This window comes from Leucopleurus acutus (genome assembly GCF_964270905.1).
Source record: "Leucopleurus acutus genome assembly, chromosome: 8".
Lineage (NCBI taxonomy): Eukaryota > Metazoa > Chordata > Mammalia > Artiodactyla > Delphinidae > Leucopleurus > Leucopleurus acutus.
Genome location: NC_139151.1, coordinates 100,103,332 through 100,121,583, shown reverse-complemented (window position 1 = coordinate 100,121,583; position 18,252 = coordinate 100,103,332). Strand labels below are relative to the sequence as shown.

Below are 18,252 nucleotides of genomic sequence, written 5' to 3'. Positions count from 1 at the left end.
CTGTCTCATCTCTCTGGGGGCAGCTGGGGCAAGTGAAGGTTCTAACCCACTTAATTCCCCGCTACCTCACATGAGCTGACACCAGGCTCGGGCCCAGGGAACGGGTCAGGTGTCAGCAACTGACCACAGATGGCTGCTGAAGACAGGGTGAGGGCCACGCCTCCTCCATCCTTGTGCCCATGTGTGAACGTGGTGGGGGCAGGGGCATCTGCCGTCACCTCCAGCCTTAGCTGCCAACCACATTCCTCTATCCCCACACATGCTCAGGGAGGGGGCTCGAGGATGCCTCAGTGGAGAGGGCTCAGGCCGCCTATGGCTGTGCTGGCGACAAGGCCTTACTGGTTGTCCTGGCAACCGAATGCAGGTGCTCCTGGTACCAAGGAGAACCCACACGACCCCTCAAGCCCTTCTTCGGATCCTGCCCAACCTGTCCCACAAACGTTAGTGACAATGATTTCCTACAAAGTGTTAAACGAAAATAAAATTTTAGCACATCAGAGAACTGTACTTAGGGTTCTCAAAGTGTGTTCCCCAAACCAGGACATCCGCATCTCCACATCAGCATCACCTGGGAACTTGTTAAAACACGATTCTCTGCCCCCAAAGCAGACCTGCTGAGTCCCACTCCGGGGATGAGCCCAGCAGTCAGTGTCTTGACAGGCCCTCTGATGATTCTGACGTGCACTCAAGTTTGACACTTCCTGCCCTGTAGCATAACCTTAGCCTGATTTCATTCGGTGTTAGGTGTGAATTCTTAACTTTTAGGAACGCGTACCTTTGTCTCAAAAAAACTACAAAGTGTAGGGGAGCAACAACCTACACTCTCAGAGGGAATTTAAGTAAAAAGTAGGCAAGGGCACCGCACCAAGCAAGCCCGCCAGTAGAGCAACCACATCCGGTGAATGACAGCACCCCACTCCCCACTCTGGCGCCCCTGCTCCCCTTCTGCCCCAGTGGCCATCCCAAGGCATCACCGACCCTGCAGCTCCAAAGGCAGGAAGCCCACCGACTTCCATAGATGGGCGGGGCGGGGGGAGGGCGGTCAGGCCAGTAACCTCAGCCCCGATAGAGGGGCCTCGCTGAGCCGATTCTGGGGACCCAGGGTTTGAGAGCTGTTCATGGTCACCCCGAGGTAGTGTCCCCACCTCTGAGCGCTCAGGGTTTAACGTTCTAGGAGGCGCGGCGGGAAGCCCATTCTTCGCAGACTCTTGTTCTGGGCCCCACTGGGCGCGGACCGGACCCCCGAGGGCGCGGCGGACGCCGGCTGTGGGCTTTCCGTCCCTCCGGCCCCGCCCCGCCCCCGCACTGCCGAGCGCAAAGCCCGGCTGCGGACGGTGCCCCCCGCAGGCCAGGGTGTTGTGGCCGCGGAGCCTCGCGGGCGGGGCGCGCCAGCCTCGACACGGCCCTCCCCGCCAGCCCCGCCAGAGCGCGGCGCAGCCAATGGGGGCCAAGGCGCTGCGCCGGGATTGGGGCGGGCACGGGGCGGCGGCAGGGGCCGGGGTGCGGGGAGGGCGAGGCGAGCGCTGTCAGCGCGATTATAAGGGAGTGAAAAGTTGCCGGCAGACAGCCCGGCGCACGCTCGTACGGCGGCCGCAGCGGCAGGGCGGGGCCGCGGAGCAGCGGGTGGCGGCGGAGGAGGTCTTTGAACGCGGCCTCGCTCCTCAAGAGGTCTCGTTCGGCGAGGTCCCGGCTTCGCGAGGACTTTTGCACGCAGCCATGGGCGGCGTCGGGGAGCCCGGAGGGGGACCTGCGCAGCTGGGGGCGACGCTGCCCACCTTCCGCTGGGAGCAGATCCGCCCGCACAACCTGCCAGGCGACAAGTGGCTGGTCATCGAGCGTCGCGTCTACGACATCAGCCGCTGGGCACAGCGGCACCCGGGGGGCAGCCGCCTCATCGGCCACCACGGCGCCGAGGACGCCACGGTAAGGCCGCCCACCGCTGGCGGGGTAGAGCCCAGCGCTCGCTGGGGCCTGCTCGTGGGCACTGTGCCCTGCTCCACCGGCGGGGCCTTAGCATCCTTCTTACTCTCGCTGACCTTTGACCTCCCGGCCGGGGACCCAGAGTTGGGATCTACTAGCCGGGGCCTGATGTGGAGTAGGGAGACCACATCAGCATGGAGGACCCATACCCCCGGCAGTGGACCAGGGCTGGGCTGGAGCAGATCTGTGCGGGGAGGAAGGGGCTCTCAGAGGTGGGTGTGTCATGGCAGGAAGCACTGGCCCTTGGTGAGGGGGCTCCCTGATGCTCTGAGGTTCCTCCTCTCGGTGCTGGCTCTCCCAGACCAGGCTCTTCATGCCGAGCGCTTGCTGGATGCCAGAGGTAGGGCGGGTTCCCCAGGGGCTGGCAAGGATGTGCCTGCCATCAGAGGCTGGAGGCTGGGCAGCAAAGCTTGAGTGAGGCCTAGAGGTCTGTGGCTCCCAAGAGCTGCTGTAAATGGCTCTGAGGAGCCGTGACTCACCTCTCGTGGGCTAACAGCTGCATGGGGGAGAATTTCGCTAGTCAGGCTGGGTGGGCCTCTTTGGGAAGCACGTTCACCCCAGGAACAGGCTGGCCCCTGTGGACCCCAGCTTCCCCTTTGCAGCCACGTTCAGACATGTTCTGGTCAAGCAGGAATGTGGCCTGTCCAGTGGGACCATCTGGCAGAGCAGCATCAGGATGAGAGTCCTCACCAGCCCCTTTTCCCACAGTCCCCCAGCTGGACAATAGGACCTGGGGCCGTGACACTCTGTCCTTGACCATCCAGAATTCTAGGCTGGTCCCACTGGGTACCAGGAAGGTCTTCAAGATTCCAGGGGATGAATCCCTCACTGGCGGAACTTTAGATAACAAAAGCGATTGTGTCCTGTCGCAGGAGGGTCAGTGCCCCTGTTGCCAGAAACATCTGCTCTCTGCCCACTGCCTTCTCCCGTGGCTTGCGCAACCTTCCTGGGACTCTTTTAGGGGGAAAAGTGTGTCTTCCTCACTTCCCCAGGAAGCTGAGAGGTTAGGGTCAGAAACCTCCCGAAACCCTAGAAGCTGACCGAGAAAGCCTTGTGGGTAGTGCCGGGCGGCCCGGCGGTGGCCACGGAGTTGGAGCTGACTGTGGGCCAGGGAGTGCGTGACCGTGTTAGGCCTGTACACGTGCGAACGAGGCGTGTGTTTGTGTGCGTGGTTATACATGTGTGTGTTGCTGCCAGGGCGTGGGGGGCGTGAGGTGCCACAGCCCCTCCCCCCTCAGCCTGGCTGAGCCCTGGCCACCCCTCCGGGATGCTGGGGGCAGCTACTCTGGCCTTTTTTCAACCTCTGACCTGTCGGACGGGATGGAGGCTGGCAAGAGGAAGACGATGGAGAATATTTATGAATCGTTTTTTCCTGCTTGGTGCCCAGGTCTGTGCTGGGGGCCCTCCCGTGTGGGAACCCCATTTAGCTCTAGACCCTGAGACCGCCCCCCCGCCCCTGACAGGTTTCTCACTGATTCATCACCAGTAAGGTCTGTTTTCCCATTTCCATGAAAACACTCTGTCCGTTCCCTGGGGCCAGGTCCCGGCTCTGCCGTTGGAGGCTCTGAGGGACCTGGAGCCAGGCATATCACTCCTCTGAACCTCAGTTTCCTCATCTGTAAAGTGGGGACAGCTGGGCCAGACAGTGAGCCGGCTGAGGGCAGGACTGTGCCTTCTCAGCTCCGTGGCCCCAGAGCTGCTATATAGTTGTTCCTGGTCAGTGTATGTTGCCAGCGGAGAAGTGTGAGTGTGCCCTGCAGACTGTAGAGTGCAGTGGACAGCCACGGCATAGCCACGTCTTTGCTGGGTGACCTTGTCTGGTTCATTCATGGCTGTAACAGGACATGATGTTAGGCCATCTCTTAGCTTCCCCGAGGCCCCAGACCCTGGGCTGGAGTTGCCAGAAATACCTGGTCTGTTCAGGCCAAAGGGGTTGTGAGGAGGCTGGGGTTGGGGGACCCCAGTCTTTGTCTGTGGTGGGCCCACAGGGCACAGCAGGGATCAGATCACCCCAGTGCCCTGTGTGGTCCAGCCCAGACCCCAGGCACGCCATCCCCGGCCCTGGAACACAGGTGGGGGTGGGGCAGCCATCTTGCCGGGCTCTGTTCCCGCAGCCACCTTTTAGCAGCCCCTGCTGCCCATCAGCTGTTCTCCTGTTCACGCCACAAAAGCCTTCCTGCCAGGAAATGCCCAGAGTTCCTGCGCCGTGAAGTCAGTCTGTGGCCATCCTGGGATACAAAGCCGGGTACCCTGGGGAGAGCGCTCTGGGCCTTGGGCCAGGTTTGTCTAAGAGTCACAGGCAGCCTGAGACTAGTGGAGCCAGCCATGGAGGGGTGAGGCCCAGCCGCTGCTGATCATGAGTTTACCAGGCCTGGGTGCCGAGCACCTACTGTGTGCCGGGCTCTGAATTCAGTGCTTGACTTATAGATACCCCCTCTCTGAATCCTCATGATACCTCTATGGGACAGGTACTGTTACTGCTATTTCCATTTTAAAGATGAGAAAACAGACTCAGAGAGGCAAAGTGACTTGACATTAAATGATGGGTCTGGGATTTGAATCCACAGCCCATGCTCTTAACCACCCGTTTCACTGCCACTTAGCTGTTTATTTCATTCATTCATTCATTCTTCAATTATCAAATCATTAAATCCAACAGCAGATATGCAACGAGCATATTCTACGTGCCAAACCCTGTTCTAACCTCTGAAGATACAGCTGTGAACAAAAAAATGTGCTAGGAGGGACTTCCCTGGGAGTCCAGTGGTTAGGACTCCGCTTTTCCGCTGCAGGGGGCACGGGTTTGATCCCTGGTCGGGGAACTAGGAACCCACATGCTGCGGGAAAAAAAAAAAAAAAAAATCTGCTAGGAGGATGTTCCTTGGCAGAGGGACCAGCTAGGGCAAAGGCTCGGAGGTGGGACTCCGTGCATTTAAGGAACAGCAAGGCTATCCGCTATCAGCGTGGCTGGAGCACAGCAGTGAGGAGAAGGGCAGGCAGTGTGGTCCAGAGGTAGCAGGGGAAGCAGGACTTTTGTTTTATTCTAAGGGGAGCTTGAAGGGCAGAGCAGGGAAGCCAGGGGAATTTGATATACATTTAAACAGATCCCTGATGAGGAGGGGGAAGGCAGAGCCTCCTAGGAGAAGGGGGAGGCATTAAGAGAAGAGATGGTGGGGACCTGCCCTCCCCAGGGGAGGCCGCTTGGAAGAGGTGGCCATTCACCTGGGCCCTGGCATGCAGGTACGTCCAGGGCAGGGGGCAGGTGATGCTGTGGGCTCAGGCACACCAACAGGAACCATTAGGATTTAGCTCAGTGTGGTCTCGAGAAAACAAGCTTCAGAGGTAGTCCTAGCGTTAGCCCATTTCGCAGATGAGGAGACTGAGGTTGAATATGGGTGATTTGAAGGGACCTTCTTGGAACCCTCAAAGGGCAGGGCCTTTGTCCTTGGGCTTGGAGGGTGGGGTTTGTATCTGGGAGATCTGGGCAGATCTGAGGCTGTGGAGCGAGGGTGGGGCCGGAGACAGGGGCTGGCCAGGAGCTCAGACAACCTGGCTCCAGAGCTGAGGAAGCCGTACTCTGCTTCCGCTTACCACGCCAGCTGCCTCGAGAGCTGCCCAAGGGCCACTCCCTGTGAAGTGTGACCTCTCTGGGCTCTGTGGGTGTTTTCTGCAGTGTCCCCACCCACCCAGGCCCCTGGTGGGGCAAAAGGGGGATGGCAGTGCCCTGGGGGAGGCGTCGGATCATATGGTGCTGGGCAGGAAGTTGGGGAGCAGGGGTGGGGATGCTAGTATCCTAAGCACGCCGGCAGTCCCTCTGCATTTCCTCCCAAGGATGCCCAAGTGGCAGCCATGGGTTTCTCAGGAAACAGCAGCGGGAAAGAGCCAGAGCTCAGTGGTGGAGAGAGGACCCGGGGCCAGAGGGCCTGGCCACTTCAGGCCACCGCGGGGTCAGTGACACCTGTGAGGCCAAGGGTGCTGGATGGAGGACCCCCCCACCACCACCACACCTGTCACCAGGGACACGAGGGGTGCTGGGGGGACAGGGGCAACTTCCTGAGGACATCCGTCCTTGAGCTGGGCTCTGCTGCTCCAGCGGGAGTTGATGCTCATGTTCAGGGCTGTGTGCCCTTTGGCCTCAGTTTCCTCATCTATAAAATGGGGATACTGATAGTGCCTCCCCATTGGCCTCCTGTGAGGAGACCCAGGGAGAGGATGGGAAGGAGCATCTGACCTGGGTGTGAGATCCTGCTTTATCTTCCCACCCAGGAGAGGGAGGGAGGAAGAAATTCCTGGGTGTGTCCACTCTCCCATCCTCACAACCCCCTGCTGCCTCCTGAGCTGAGGTTAAGAGGAGCAGACCCAGACCACCTGAGCCCCCAGCAGCCCTGCTTCCTTCCCTGCTCTACCCCCTTCCTGATCTGGAACATTCCAGATTCTTTGGAGAAGTGACCAGAAATGCTCCCCGCCCCTACCTTATCCTGGGGTGGAAGGAGGCTGCCAGCCCCTCCTATTTCCTAGCCTCAGGCTGGCCAGGACAGTGACCAGCAGGGCGCACCTCCACCCTCCTGCCTCAGGCCTGCGGGCCTGAATCTCACGGGACACCAGGCCCCTTCTAAGTGCTCTGCCTGCACTGACTCAGTCCTCCCAGCAGCTCCACAAGATGGGTATTTGTGGTTCCTGATTTACTGAAAAAATATAGGATGGAGGGGGGTGCGACCTTGTCTGTGGCTCCAGGGCTCAGCTCCTAAGTGGCGGCTCAGATTCCATCCCCTGCAGGCTGGCTCCTGAGTCTCCCCACTCCCACCCTTAACCAGCTGCTACCTGGAGTTCAAGGCGGGGCTGGGGGCAGGGCAGGAGCCACTCTGAGGCTTCCAGGGACTGAAGCAAGGCTGGGTGGGAGCTCTGTCCTGGGAGAGCAGGGACGTCACAGAAGATAGACCTGGATTCGAATCCCAGCTCTGCCACTACAAACTCTGACCTGGGCAGGCCAGAGCCTCTGTTCCCTCACGGGCAGAATGGTTCAGACGCCTGGCTTGTGCGCTCCCTGCCCACTTAACGCACACCTGCCATCCTGCCCCAGCTCCGTGCAGGGCTCTGAGGCCACCCCTGTGAACAAGGGCCTGTCCCCGTCAACCGCAGCTTATGTTTAGAGACATCGTTTGGATTCTAAAAGTTTCACCCAACTCTGTTCCAAGAACCCGTGAGAGGCCTCAGTTGCCATCCCCGTGGGGGAGGGTCACAAAGTTTGCACCTATGCCCCTGGGAGGACGTTTCCAGGCGCATCAGGGGTGGGGCCTCCTGCAGTACACTGAAACTTGGTCAGTGCAGCCCCAGAAGCACCAGGACCACCGTCCCGACCCCCACAGCCCGGTCTCCGAGCAGCCAGATCCTTGGCTCCCCGGGATGGTGACCAGCCTCGTGACGAGGGCCCCTTCCCTCCACCTGGGAGACCCACTGCCTCCCCTCTGACCAGGAGTGGCCACCCTGGGGCTACTGCCGAGTGGCCACAAGCAGTTTTATGGTCAGACCAAGTTCTGGTCCAACCTCCATCAAATGGAGCTGTGTGACCTCGGGTAAGTGGCTCAACCTCTCTGAGTCTTCTGCCCAGCTCCTGAATCCTTAAACAGAGGCCAAAGAGGACTGAGTCACATGGCCCCAGCCAATGTTCCAGGAAAAGCTGTTTGCTGAGGTTTTGGTCTGCGGCCAGGGACCCACCTTGTTGGTACTCAGACTGCAAGAAGCGTAGGCTCAGCAGTGCCCACCCAGCCCCAGGAGCCCGAGCTGCTATCCGAGGACCTGGCACAGCCCCGCGCTTTCCCACCCACCAGCGGAAGGCTTGTCCACCAGCTCTGGGATGTCCCTGCCCGGACCTGAGGGGGCGCACAACTTCTCTTCTCAGTGCAAAGGACATGCCTGGCTGGGGGTCCCTCGGGCAAGCCTGGCTCTGTCCTCCTTCAGGGCATTTCCAGGCCTGGCTTGGGTGAATCAGGACCAAGGGAAAGGAGTTGGGGAGGGAGAGCTGCTCCCACAGCTCCTCAGCATGGCCCTGGAGTATCTGAGGTCTGCCGGGCGCCGGGGCGGCCCCAGAACAGACACAGAGGTCGTGAGAGCGCGGGGCTGGGAGAGAGGAAAGCCTGGGGCCGGAGCCACAGCACACACATCTGCTCTGTGAGTCTGTGTGTGTGCCAGGCCGTGTCTGTCTGGGTGTTCTTGTGGCCTTGCCTGTGCGCGTATTCCCAAGCGTGTCTGGGAGCCTTAGTGGGTCGGTGGTGGTGTCTGCACGCGTGGAGGCCCATCCTTAAGGCACTGCACTTCCGTGACACGTGTGCACCTCTGGTGTCACGCTCTTTGTAGCGTGCCGTGTGCCTCTGTGTGCCACCAGGGCGGTTTCAAAGAAAACGAGAGGTAATCAGAGTCAACGCTCGCTCAGCCTTAAAAAGGAAGGAAATTCTGACATGCACACATGGATGAACCTTGAAGACATGATGCTAAGTGACGAGTCCGTCACAAAAGGACAAATACTGTATGATTCCTCTTCTACGAGTCAATTCTTCTTTTTTCGGCCGCACCTCGAAGCAGGTGGGATCTTAGTTCCCTGACCAGGGGTGGAACCCGTGCCCGCTGCAGTGGAAGCGCGGAGTCTTAACCACTGGACCGCCAGGGAAGTTTCTGTGAGTCAATTCGTAGAGACAGAAAGCAACACGGTGGTTTCCAGAGGCCGGGAGGAGGTGGAAATGGTGAGCTAGGGTCTCATGGGGACAGTTTCAACTGGGGAAGATGAAAAAGGTTTGGAGATGCATGGCGGTGATGGTTGCCCAACAGTGTGAGTACACTTAATGCCACTGAACTGTACACTTCAAAATGGTGACGATGGTCAATTTTATGTGTGTTTGACTATAAAGAAAAAGAAAAAAACCTTAGTGCTCTATAGTCCAGAGCCCGAAAGGCCCTGGGGGCGCGCCCCTTTGATGTTCCCCCTGGATTTGCCTAGTTCCAGGCAGGAGAACAGCCTCGCTCAAGGTCACAGTAAGCGGGGTCAACCAACCACAAGAGCAATCTTCCTCTTAGCTCCCCAGCCAGTGCCGCTCCCGCGGCTCCCCAGTAGGCCAGCGCCCGGGCAGCTTCCCGTGGGGCCAGCCTCTCCTCCCCCCCTCCCAGGGGTGCTGCCCCTCCACAAGGCTCTTCCGTCGTGAGGGTGAGGTCTGTACCTATACAACCCCTTCCCCTATTATGAGCTCCGCGGAGGGGCCCCAAGTCAGCCTTCGCAAGGGCCTAGGTTATCCCAGAAGCTACATCCTCTGAGCCCCCAGGTCCTCAGACTGCCCTGCGCCAGTAAGAGATCAGGCAGCAAGAAAGGGGACCCCTTGGGTGCATCCTGCGGGGTGGCCTTCAGGTGGGAGCTGGAGGGGCCTGAGGTGTTTCTGTCCCCGGGGATGGGACGGTGTGGGATGTCCTGAAGTGAGTACAGGGCCCTGCTGTTGTAACACCCACCAGGCAGTGCTAGGCTCACTAGCAGCCAGCAGTCACCTTCCCGGCCCAAGGGGACCCGCCACTACTCCAGGCGCTGCTTCCACAGTTGAGGCTGCTGGCCGGCTGGGGGTTGGCTCTCTCAGACAGAGCCTCCGAAAGTGCAAAGATAAAAAGGGGTTGAAGAGCTGTGAACAGCAATGAGCCCGTGACACCAGGGCTAGATCAGGAAGACTGAGTGAGTCCCGAGCGTGAAGTTCAAGTTTACTCACACTTCAGAACTGCCCGGTGCTAGAGGTCGGGGTCACCTCCTGACCGGTCCCTTTCCACAGCCCTTTATCTTTCCTGGGGCCGCTCTCTTCCTCCAACCCCTTCTCCTGCTCTGCACCCTGCCCCCATGACAGAGAATCACAGGAATGTTAGATTATTTATTTAACTTACTGTTTAAAAAACTTATGTTTTCCACTCCTGCTTTTAAAATCAAGCGAGTTTAACTGTTTGAGCATCTTCGGGCTGTGTGGTCCTCGACTGATTTTTTTTTCTCCCGGTGGCCCAGTGGTCGTCAATTGCAAGTTTCCTCACCCACATTTTACCCACTGCTTGTGTTTGTGAAAGGTGATTAATCTGATGTTTGTGACCCAGTAGAAAAGCATATGATTTCAAGAAAGCTTTCCAGTGATCTTTTTGGAAAAGTCAAACCCTTTCAGGAAAGGAATCAGAGTCTTCCAGGGAGAATTTTCTGTAAATCCTGATTTATTTTTTTTAATTAATTAATTAATTTATTTATTTTTGGCTGCATTGGGTCTTCATTGCTGCGCCCGGGCTTTCTCTAGTTGCGGCGAGCGGGGGCTACTCTTCGTTGCGGTGCGCGGGCTTCTCATCGCGGTGGCTTCTCTTGTGGCGGAGCACAGGCTCTAGGCATGCGGGCTTCAGTAGTTGTGGCGCACGGGCTTAGTTGCTCCGTGGCACGTGGGATCTTCCCGGACAAGGGCTCGAACCTGTGTCCCCTGCATTGGCAGGCGGATTCTTAACCACTGCGCCACCAGGGAAGTCCCAATCCAGACTTTTAAAAAATACATTTATTTATTTATTTATTATTGTGGCCGCGCCGGGTCTTAGTTGCAGCACGCGGGCTCTTAGTTGCGCCATGCATGTGGGATATAGTTCCTCCAACCAGGGATCGATCCCGGGCCCCCTGAATTGGGAGCACAGAGTCTTACCCACTGGACCACCAGGGAAGTCCCCTGTTAGTCCAGATTTTAAAATACCCGACCAAATTTGGGGAAGGGCCCCACGGCGGCGTGAAACAGCTGGATCCTGGCAGGCGAGGGGTGTCTGTTGGGACACCCAAGGCCTGGGGAGGACCAGGGAGGGCTCACAGGCAAGGCTGACCCGTGTGGTCCTAGTTCTGTGACGGCTGAAACACCAGCGGACTGCCTGCCTGCCTGCCTGTCCGTCTGTCTGCTCTGCCCTTGCATCAACAGCCCTTCCACTTTGTCTCTGCCTGCTGCCTCTGGGTGCTACTCCAGCCGTCTGTCTGTCCACCTGACTGTCTGCTCTCCTTCAGGATGCCTTCCACGCCTTCCACCAGGACCTCAATTTTGTGCGCAAGTTCCTGCAGCCCCTGCTGATTGGAGAGCTGGCCCCGGAGGAGCCCAGCCAGGATGGACCCCAGAATGTGAGAAGGGCCCTGGTGGAGGCTAAGCCCCCAGTGGGGGGGCTGGAGGGGATGGAAGGCGTTGCCAGTGGCAGCTTCATTCGAATTATCCCAAGGGGCCCTGGGGCCAAGGCTGGGTCTGCTGTCCCTTCCTGGGCAGACAGTTGTAGGCAGAGCCGTAGGGACACCCGCACCAGCGTTTGCCGGGCGACCCCAGGCAAGCCCCTTCCCTGCTCTGGGCTCTGCATCCCCATCTATGATGAGGATTTTGATGAGCTGCACTCTCGGGGTTTTCCCTGCTTCTCAGGTACCCCACACCTTTTGTGGGTGGCGGAGGAGCCTTTGCCGCCAGCCAGCAACCCAGCTCACACCCCAGGCTGGGCACTCTGGTCCCTCCGTCCCCTTCGGCCACTGGGCCTGACGCTGGGAGGAGTGGCTGTTGGGGGGGTTCCGGGGACGCCTGGGGCCTCCCTCGCTTCCTCGGCTGACCGGCCGTGCCGCCGTGGCAGGCCCAGCTGATCGAGGATTTCCGAGCCCTGCGCCAGGCAGTCGAGGACATGAAGCTGTTTGAGGCCAAGCCCACGTTCTTCGCTTTCCTGCTGGGCCACATCCTGGCCATGGAGATGCTCGCCTGGCTCGTCATCTACCTCCTCGGCCCCGGCTGGGTGCCCAGCACCCTGGCCGCCCTCATCCTGGCCGTCTCCCAGGTGACCCCAGCACTGTCTTGCAGACACCTAAACTGACCAACAGACACAGGGCCTGGCACACACGGACACTCGGGACATACTTGCTGAATGAATGAATGAATGAATGACCAGTCCCATAAGTGTGTATCTGTGGGTCAAGCTACAGTTTAAATATGCGAAGGAAGCTCTTTACTTAATAAGCCCAGAGGGAGCCCACGGCTGGGAGCTGGACGGCTGCCGCCCACAGCTGCATGACAGACCCGCAGCCCCTGGACCTCCCGAGGAAACTGGCCTACTAGGGTCTAGAGTGGAGTGCCAGCTTTGGGGGTGCCCTGCGAGCTGGGAGGGCTGGCCGGGGCCCAGGGTTGGGCCCCAGGCGGCTCCCTGCCTCGGCTCCTGACCCTGCGTCTCCCCAGGCCCAGAGCTGGTGTCTGCAGCACGATCTGGGCCACACCTCCATCTTCAGGAAGTCCCGGTGGAACCACGTGGCCCAGCAGTTTGTGATGGGGCAGCTGAAGGTGAGGCTGGGGGCAGGTGGTGGGCAGCCAGGGGCTTAGTGCGGGGGCCACACTGGGTCTGCGCAAGTGTGTGGTTGCCATGGAGAGGGGGGCGCGGCCTGGCCCCACTCCTGAGAGCCCCCTCCCCTGCAGGGCTTCTCTGCCCACTGGTGGAACTTCCGCCACTTCCAGCACCACGCCAAGCCCAACATCTTCCACAAGGACCCGGATGTGACCGTGGCGCCCGTCTTCCTTCTGGGGGAGTCGTCTGTCGAGGTGCATGGGGGACACGCTCGGGCTGGGCCTGCAACAGAGGGGAACTGGTAGTCCCTGAACCCCCTGCTGTGGCCCAGCCCCTGACCCAGCCCCCGACTGTAGCTCCAGGCTGAGCCCCTGCTCTGGGGGTACCCCTTCCCCCTTTCCCAGTTGGCTAGAATCCAAAGTTGCCTTGGCCCCTGGGCCCCAGCCGGCTCCCTGACCCTGCCTGGGACAAGGAGGGCCTGGAGAGCCGCCCCCCACAACGGCTGCCTGTCCCCACAGTACGGCAAGAAGAAGCGCAGATACTTACCCTACAACCACCAGCACCTGTACTTCTTCCTGAGTGAGTGTCCGCTTGTCCCCCTGGGGGTGGGAGCCATGCCGGGGCCTGCACGGTCCACCTGATGCTTCCAGCCCCCTCAGCACGGCACCTCCAGGTCTCTCCCGGCCTCTCTCTGGTGGCCCTAGCCTGCAGCCCATGCCGACTTCCATCGCCAGGCCTTTGCCCCAGCCCTTCCCTCTGCCCGGGGTACCTTCCGGCAGAAGGAAGCAACCACAGTCTTGCCTGGAGCTTTCAGAGTTCTTTCCTACCCTCACCGCAGGGCGAGCCAGAGCTCTAGGGCAATCGTTGGGGCAACAAGGTGAGGATTAAAGGGCGCGGATGTATAAGGCTGGTGCCGACCTGCTGAAGAGGCACAGGAGGTGGCGGGGCGAGGACCAGCCTGGAGAGGCCCAGACACGGAGGGAATGAGTGAGGACCGGGCCTTGTGGGTGATGCGGGCTCATCCCAGCAGGATGGGACCAGCACCGAGTGCCGCTGGCCTTCCTGGAGGAGCAGAGCCCCGCCCCCAGCCCTGTGCCCCGCCCCACCCCTGAGCCCTCTCACGTCCCTCCTTGCAGTCGGCCCGCCGCTGCTCACCCTGGTGAACTTCGAGGTGGAAAACCTGGCGTACATGCTGGTGTGCATGCAGTGGATGGTGAGTGGGGGCCCCGCTCGGGTCCCCTGGGCGTACAGCTGTGGCGGCAGGACGTGGGGCGTCAGGGGGCAGCCCCTCGCAACCAGCGCAAACAGGTGTGCCTGTGATGGTGCGGTAGGCGTGTGCACCCGCGCAGGGGGCGTGAGTGTGTGCCTGTGTGTGGTTGCAGGGGGAGAGCGGGCGTATGCACGGGGCGTGCTGTGGGTCTCTCACGGTGGGGTGTCCTCCCTGGGGCTAGGGATCCACTGGGCCCCTTCTGCCAGGCATTTGTCTTCCCGGCAAGGCTTCCCTCAGCCCGCGCCCCTGCATAGCACCTTCACCTCCACGGTCAGCCCCCTGAGGCTGGCAGGGCAGGGATCCTATCCACTTACTGGGCTGAGACACCCAGGCCCAGAGAGGGGCGGTGACGTGCCGTCCAGGGTGACCCAGCTCCCCTTCCCAGCTGCCTCGAGGCCTCTGCCCTCCTCCTCCCTCCTCTACAGGACTTGCTCTGGGCCGCCAGCTTCTACGCCCGCTTCCTCTTTTCCTACATTCCCTTCTACGGTGTTCCTGGGGCGCTGTTCCTCTTTGTGGCTGTCAGGTATGGCCGGGTTTGGCATGGCGGGGTGTGGGGAGCTCACACACAGGCGGCAGGGGCCCCTGACCTCAGCCCTCCATGTCCCCATCTGCAGAACGGGGACAGTACTGTCTCCCTGGGCTGTCGAGTGGCAAGATCCTGGGGGTGGCAGGCCTCAGGGAAGCGGCCCCGGGGGTGTCCCCCGTCTTGAGTAGGGCAGCTCTGGCAGCCTGGCGATGGCCCCTGCACCACTCAGCTGCTTTAAACACTAGCGGGGAGGGCTTGCCGCAATCCCATAGCACAGATGGGGAAGCCGAGGCCCAGGCCTGCGTGGTCAGCTGGACGCGGGGTAGCGCCTGGGCCTCCCCTCACAGGGTCCTGGAGAGCCACTGGTTCGTGTGGATCACACAGATGAACCATATCCCCAAGGAGATCGGCCACGAGAAGCACCGGGACTGGGCCAGCTCTCAGGTGGGCAGCAGAGGTGGGGTCCCAGCGGAGAGGCAGGGGGGCGCTGACGGGGCTGCCACGGGGTCGGGCTCCGTGCCAGCCCCCTCACGTGTGCCCCGCCCGCTCCTGGCAGCTGGCGGCCACCTGCAACGTGGAGCCCTCCATCTTCCTTGACTGGTTCAGCGGACACCTCAACTTCCAGATTGAGCACCAGTGAGCGCGGGCCCCGGGGGCCCACGGGGGTGGGAGTGAGGCCTGAGCCTCTCTGTCCAGTCTTCCTCCAGGGAGGCCGAGACGTGAGCCCTGGATTTCCTGGAGGGCCCGGGAGAGGTGGTGAGCGGGGCCCGGGGGGCGATGGGTGGGTGGGGGTGCCAGCACACGCTCTCCCCGCCCCCAGCCTCTTCCCCACGATGCCGAGGCACAACTACCGCAGGGTGGCCCCGCTGGTCAAGGCCCTGTGCGCCAAGCACGGCCTCAGCTACGAGGTGAAGCCCTTCCTCACCGCCCTGGTGGACATCATCGGGTACGGGTTCTTTGCTCACGGTGGCTCCCTGGGGGCCCCTGCCCACCCTCGGCCTGGTCAGCCCCGTCCTGAGCACCCACCTGGCTCTCTGAGCTCACGTGGGCTCCTCTGTAGAAGCTGGCATCCAAGGCCTTTCCGATCAGCCTTTCTGCCCTCAGCCCGTGACCTCCCTTCCCAGTGTCCGCCCACGTAGCCAGGGTTTAGGGAGCACCTACCATAGGCCCAGGCCCTGTCCTTGGTGCTACAGATATATCAGTGAGCGAAACAGGCTGACATCCCTGCCTTCCTGGAGCTGACATCTGAGCGGGGGAAACAGAAAAAAGGCAGTTACAATAAGTAAATTACAGAAAATGTGAGAAGGGGAGAAGTGCTTCGGCAAAAAACAAAACAAAACCACAAAACCTGAGGGTGGGGGCAGGAGAGGGACTGGGTGGTGCAGGCAGGGTTGCAATTTTTAGTGGGGTGGCACGGTGGGTGGTATTAAGAAGGCAATGTGTGAGCAAGACAGGGAGGAGGGGAGAGGGCTGGCCATGGAGAAATCTAGGGGAAGCAGATTTGGGACAAAGGAATAGCCGTGCAAAGGCCCTGAGGCAGGAGTGTGCTAGGTGAGTGGGAGAGTTGCTGAATGGAGGAGGAGCACGACTTTGGAAAGATGCTCTGACTGTGGGAATGTACTGATGGGGCAGAAAGAACAGAGTGGGGGTTCCTGCAGCTGTCCAGGGATGACATGGCTTGGCCCTGATGGTCGCCTTGGCCGTGGGGAACAGAGGCCGGATTCTCAGCCAGAGCTCTTCCACCTCTGTGCCTTAGCACATGCTGTTCCCTTTACTTGGATGCCCTTCCTTCTATACTGGTGTTGGAACACCTACTTCTCCTTTTTTTCTTTTTTTTTTAATTAATTAATTAATTTTTGGCTGTGTTGGGTCTTTGTTGCTGCGTGTGGGCTTCCTGTAGTTGCGGTGAGCGGGGGCTACTCTTCGTTGCAGTGCGCGGGCTTCTCACCGTGGTGGCTTCTATTGTTGCGATCATGGGCTCTAGGTGCGCAGTCTTTAGTAGTCATGGCTTGCGGGCTCTAGAGTGCCGGCTCAGTAGTTATGGCGCACTGGCTTAGTTGCTCGCGGCACGTGGGATCTTCCTGGACCAGGGCTCAAACGCGTGTCCCCTGCACTGGCAGGCGGATTCTTAACCACTGCGCCACCAGTCCCACCTACTTCTTCATGGCCCTTCCCAGCCCAATCCTTGGGGCCACTGCCACTTGGCATGGCGCCTTTAGGACACCTGGCATAGGGTTTCCTAGCAAGTTCTTGATGTTTCTGGTTCCTCTGCCTGATGTCAGGCTCCTGGTGGGCAGATTCCAAGCCTTAGCGGGGCTCAGCAGGAGGAAGCCACAGAGAGAGCTGGGTGAAGGAGAGACAGGCCCACCCTGGTTCCTGCCTGGACTTGGCCTTGGCTGCCCCCCTCCCGACTCAAGGTCTAGGTCCCGCTCCAGTTAATGAGCGTGTAGCCTCCTCTCCCAATCCTCCCCTCCAGCCCCACCCAGCTGCCTGCCCCAGGGGACAGGGACTCACCGGGGAACGGGGACATCTCTACTCACACTCCTCATCGTGGGGGGAAGGGGTTAATATTTGCACTTGAGTCCCTTACCTCTTCCTGCCCCCCGCCTCCCAGGTCCCTGAAGAAGTCTGGCAACATGTGGCTGGAAGCCTACCTCCACCAGTGAAGGCAGCGGCACCCAGGGCCCCAGCGCCACCCAGCCACCCAGCCGGGCTCCCCCACCTGCCCCCACCTTGCCCTGCCTCAGCCTGAGGACCCTGCCTGCCGTCCCGGGCCCCCTCCCCGCCTGCTCCACGCCCCTTAGGCCATGGCTCTAGACCCCACGGGACCAGGGCTGGGGGCGCGGTATAGAAGGCCACACGGTGAGCATGGCATGTTTTCCTAGCGCAAAAATTTAGGGAAAAAGGTTATTTTTATATAAAAACAAACCCAGATATATTATGGAGCAGAGTATTGAATTCGCATGAATTTTGGAGCTGGAGTGCAGATCCTTGGGCCGTCAGGGTCTTGGTGGGGCGAGGGGGTAGTGGTGGATGGTGGCTTTCCGAGTTGCGCTCCGCTTTGGGTCAGGGAGCTGGCATCTGCCTCGGGCTCAGGTCACCTGAGGGCCTGGTTCCTTCCTGTTCTTCACCCACTCACCAGCAACCTTGGCAGATCACGCTGGGCTCCCCTCACTTTACTCTTTTGCACAGTGGGACAGGGGCTGGCAGCAGATGGGGCCTCAGGGCTGAGCGCCATGTCTGCAGGCGCCCTCGGGGGGCACAAGAGGCACCCTTGTCCTGGATCTGCACTGGTTTCTTGCAGCCTCAGCCTCAGCGCTGAGGGGCCTCAGAGGACCACGGGCAGTGGGTCCCCTGCTGATCTCCAACCCACACTTGGCATCACACCTGTGGAGGTGCAGCTGACCATGCTCAGTGACCTCAGGAGGTGATCCCGGATCCCCCCAGTGCCTGCCCGGGGCCAGGTGCTTGCCTGCAGTGAACCATTCAGGCGGAACCCCTGGGAAGGGGCTGTTTCCGTCCCCAGAGTCTGAGAGCACAGCGCTGTCCTTCACTAATAAGCCTTGGGCTCCTCATCTGGAAGATGGGTGTGGTTGGCCTGGGCCTGTGGTGTTTGGACACTTCTGGGGAGGGATTTGAGTTGCCTCTTGGGGCTTCCTGAAGGTGGGAAGAAGGGCTTCCTCCGCTCCCAGTACACACACACTTCGGCAGCTCCAAGCTGAGCAGAAGGTTTCATTTGAAGAAATGTCAGCAGCTTAAAAAAAAAAAAATTGAAATGCTGAGCTAGAATTTCTCTGAGGGACTTTCTGGAGTGGGAGCCGGCATCTCCCCACCAGCTGCAGGATTGCTCCCCACTCTGTCTGGGCTCCCATGGCCCCAGACTGGGTTCCCTACAGGAGGTGGAAGAGGTGCAGGTACCGCAATTCTTGTCCAGTCTTTCCAGGGACCACCCAGCCCCACCCTGACCCCCTCCACGCAGCTTCCACCCCCTCTTCTCTGGAATCAGGCAGCCAAGGGAAAGACCTGCCTCTGCCTGGACTCTGGGCTGTGACCTTGGGGAAGTTATGCAATCTCTTTGAGCAATAGTATGACCTCCTAGGGTGATGGAAGATCAAAGGGATGCTTTGAAAAAAAAAAAGGGGGATAC

At 60.1% G+C, this 18,252-nt stretch overlaps 1 protein-coding gene across 1 annotated transcript; it reads left to right on the top strand.

The window, feature by feature from the left end:
* Positions 1-1,653: 1,653 nt before the first annotated feature.
* On the top strand, positions 1,654-16,889 carry FADS3 (fatty acid desaturase 3). The gene is made up of 12 exons (XM_082844045.1): positions 1,654-1,923; positions 11,015-11,125; positions 11,614-11,811; positions 12,207-12,308; positions 12,441-12,563; positions 12,828-12,888; positions 13,446-13,522; positions 14,005-14,102; positions 14,453-14,549; positions 14,662-14,741; positions 14,926-15,051; positions 16,720-16,889. Exons 1-12 carry the CDS (start codon positions 1,717-1,719, stop codon positions 16,769-16,771), a joined length of 1,332 nt encoding a protein of 443 aa, XP_082700171.1. The 5' UTR covers positions 1,654-1,716; the 3' UTR covers positions 16,772-16,889.
* The last annotated feature ends 1,363 nt before the right edge of the window (positions 16,890-18,252 follow it).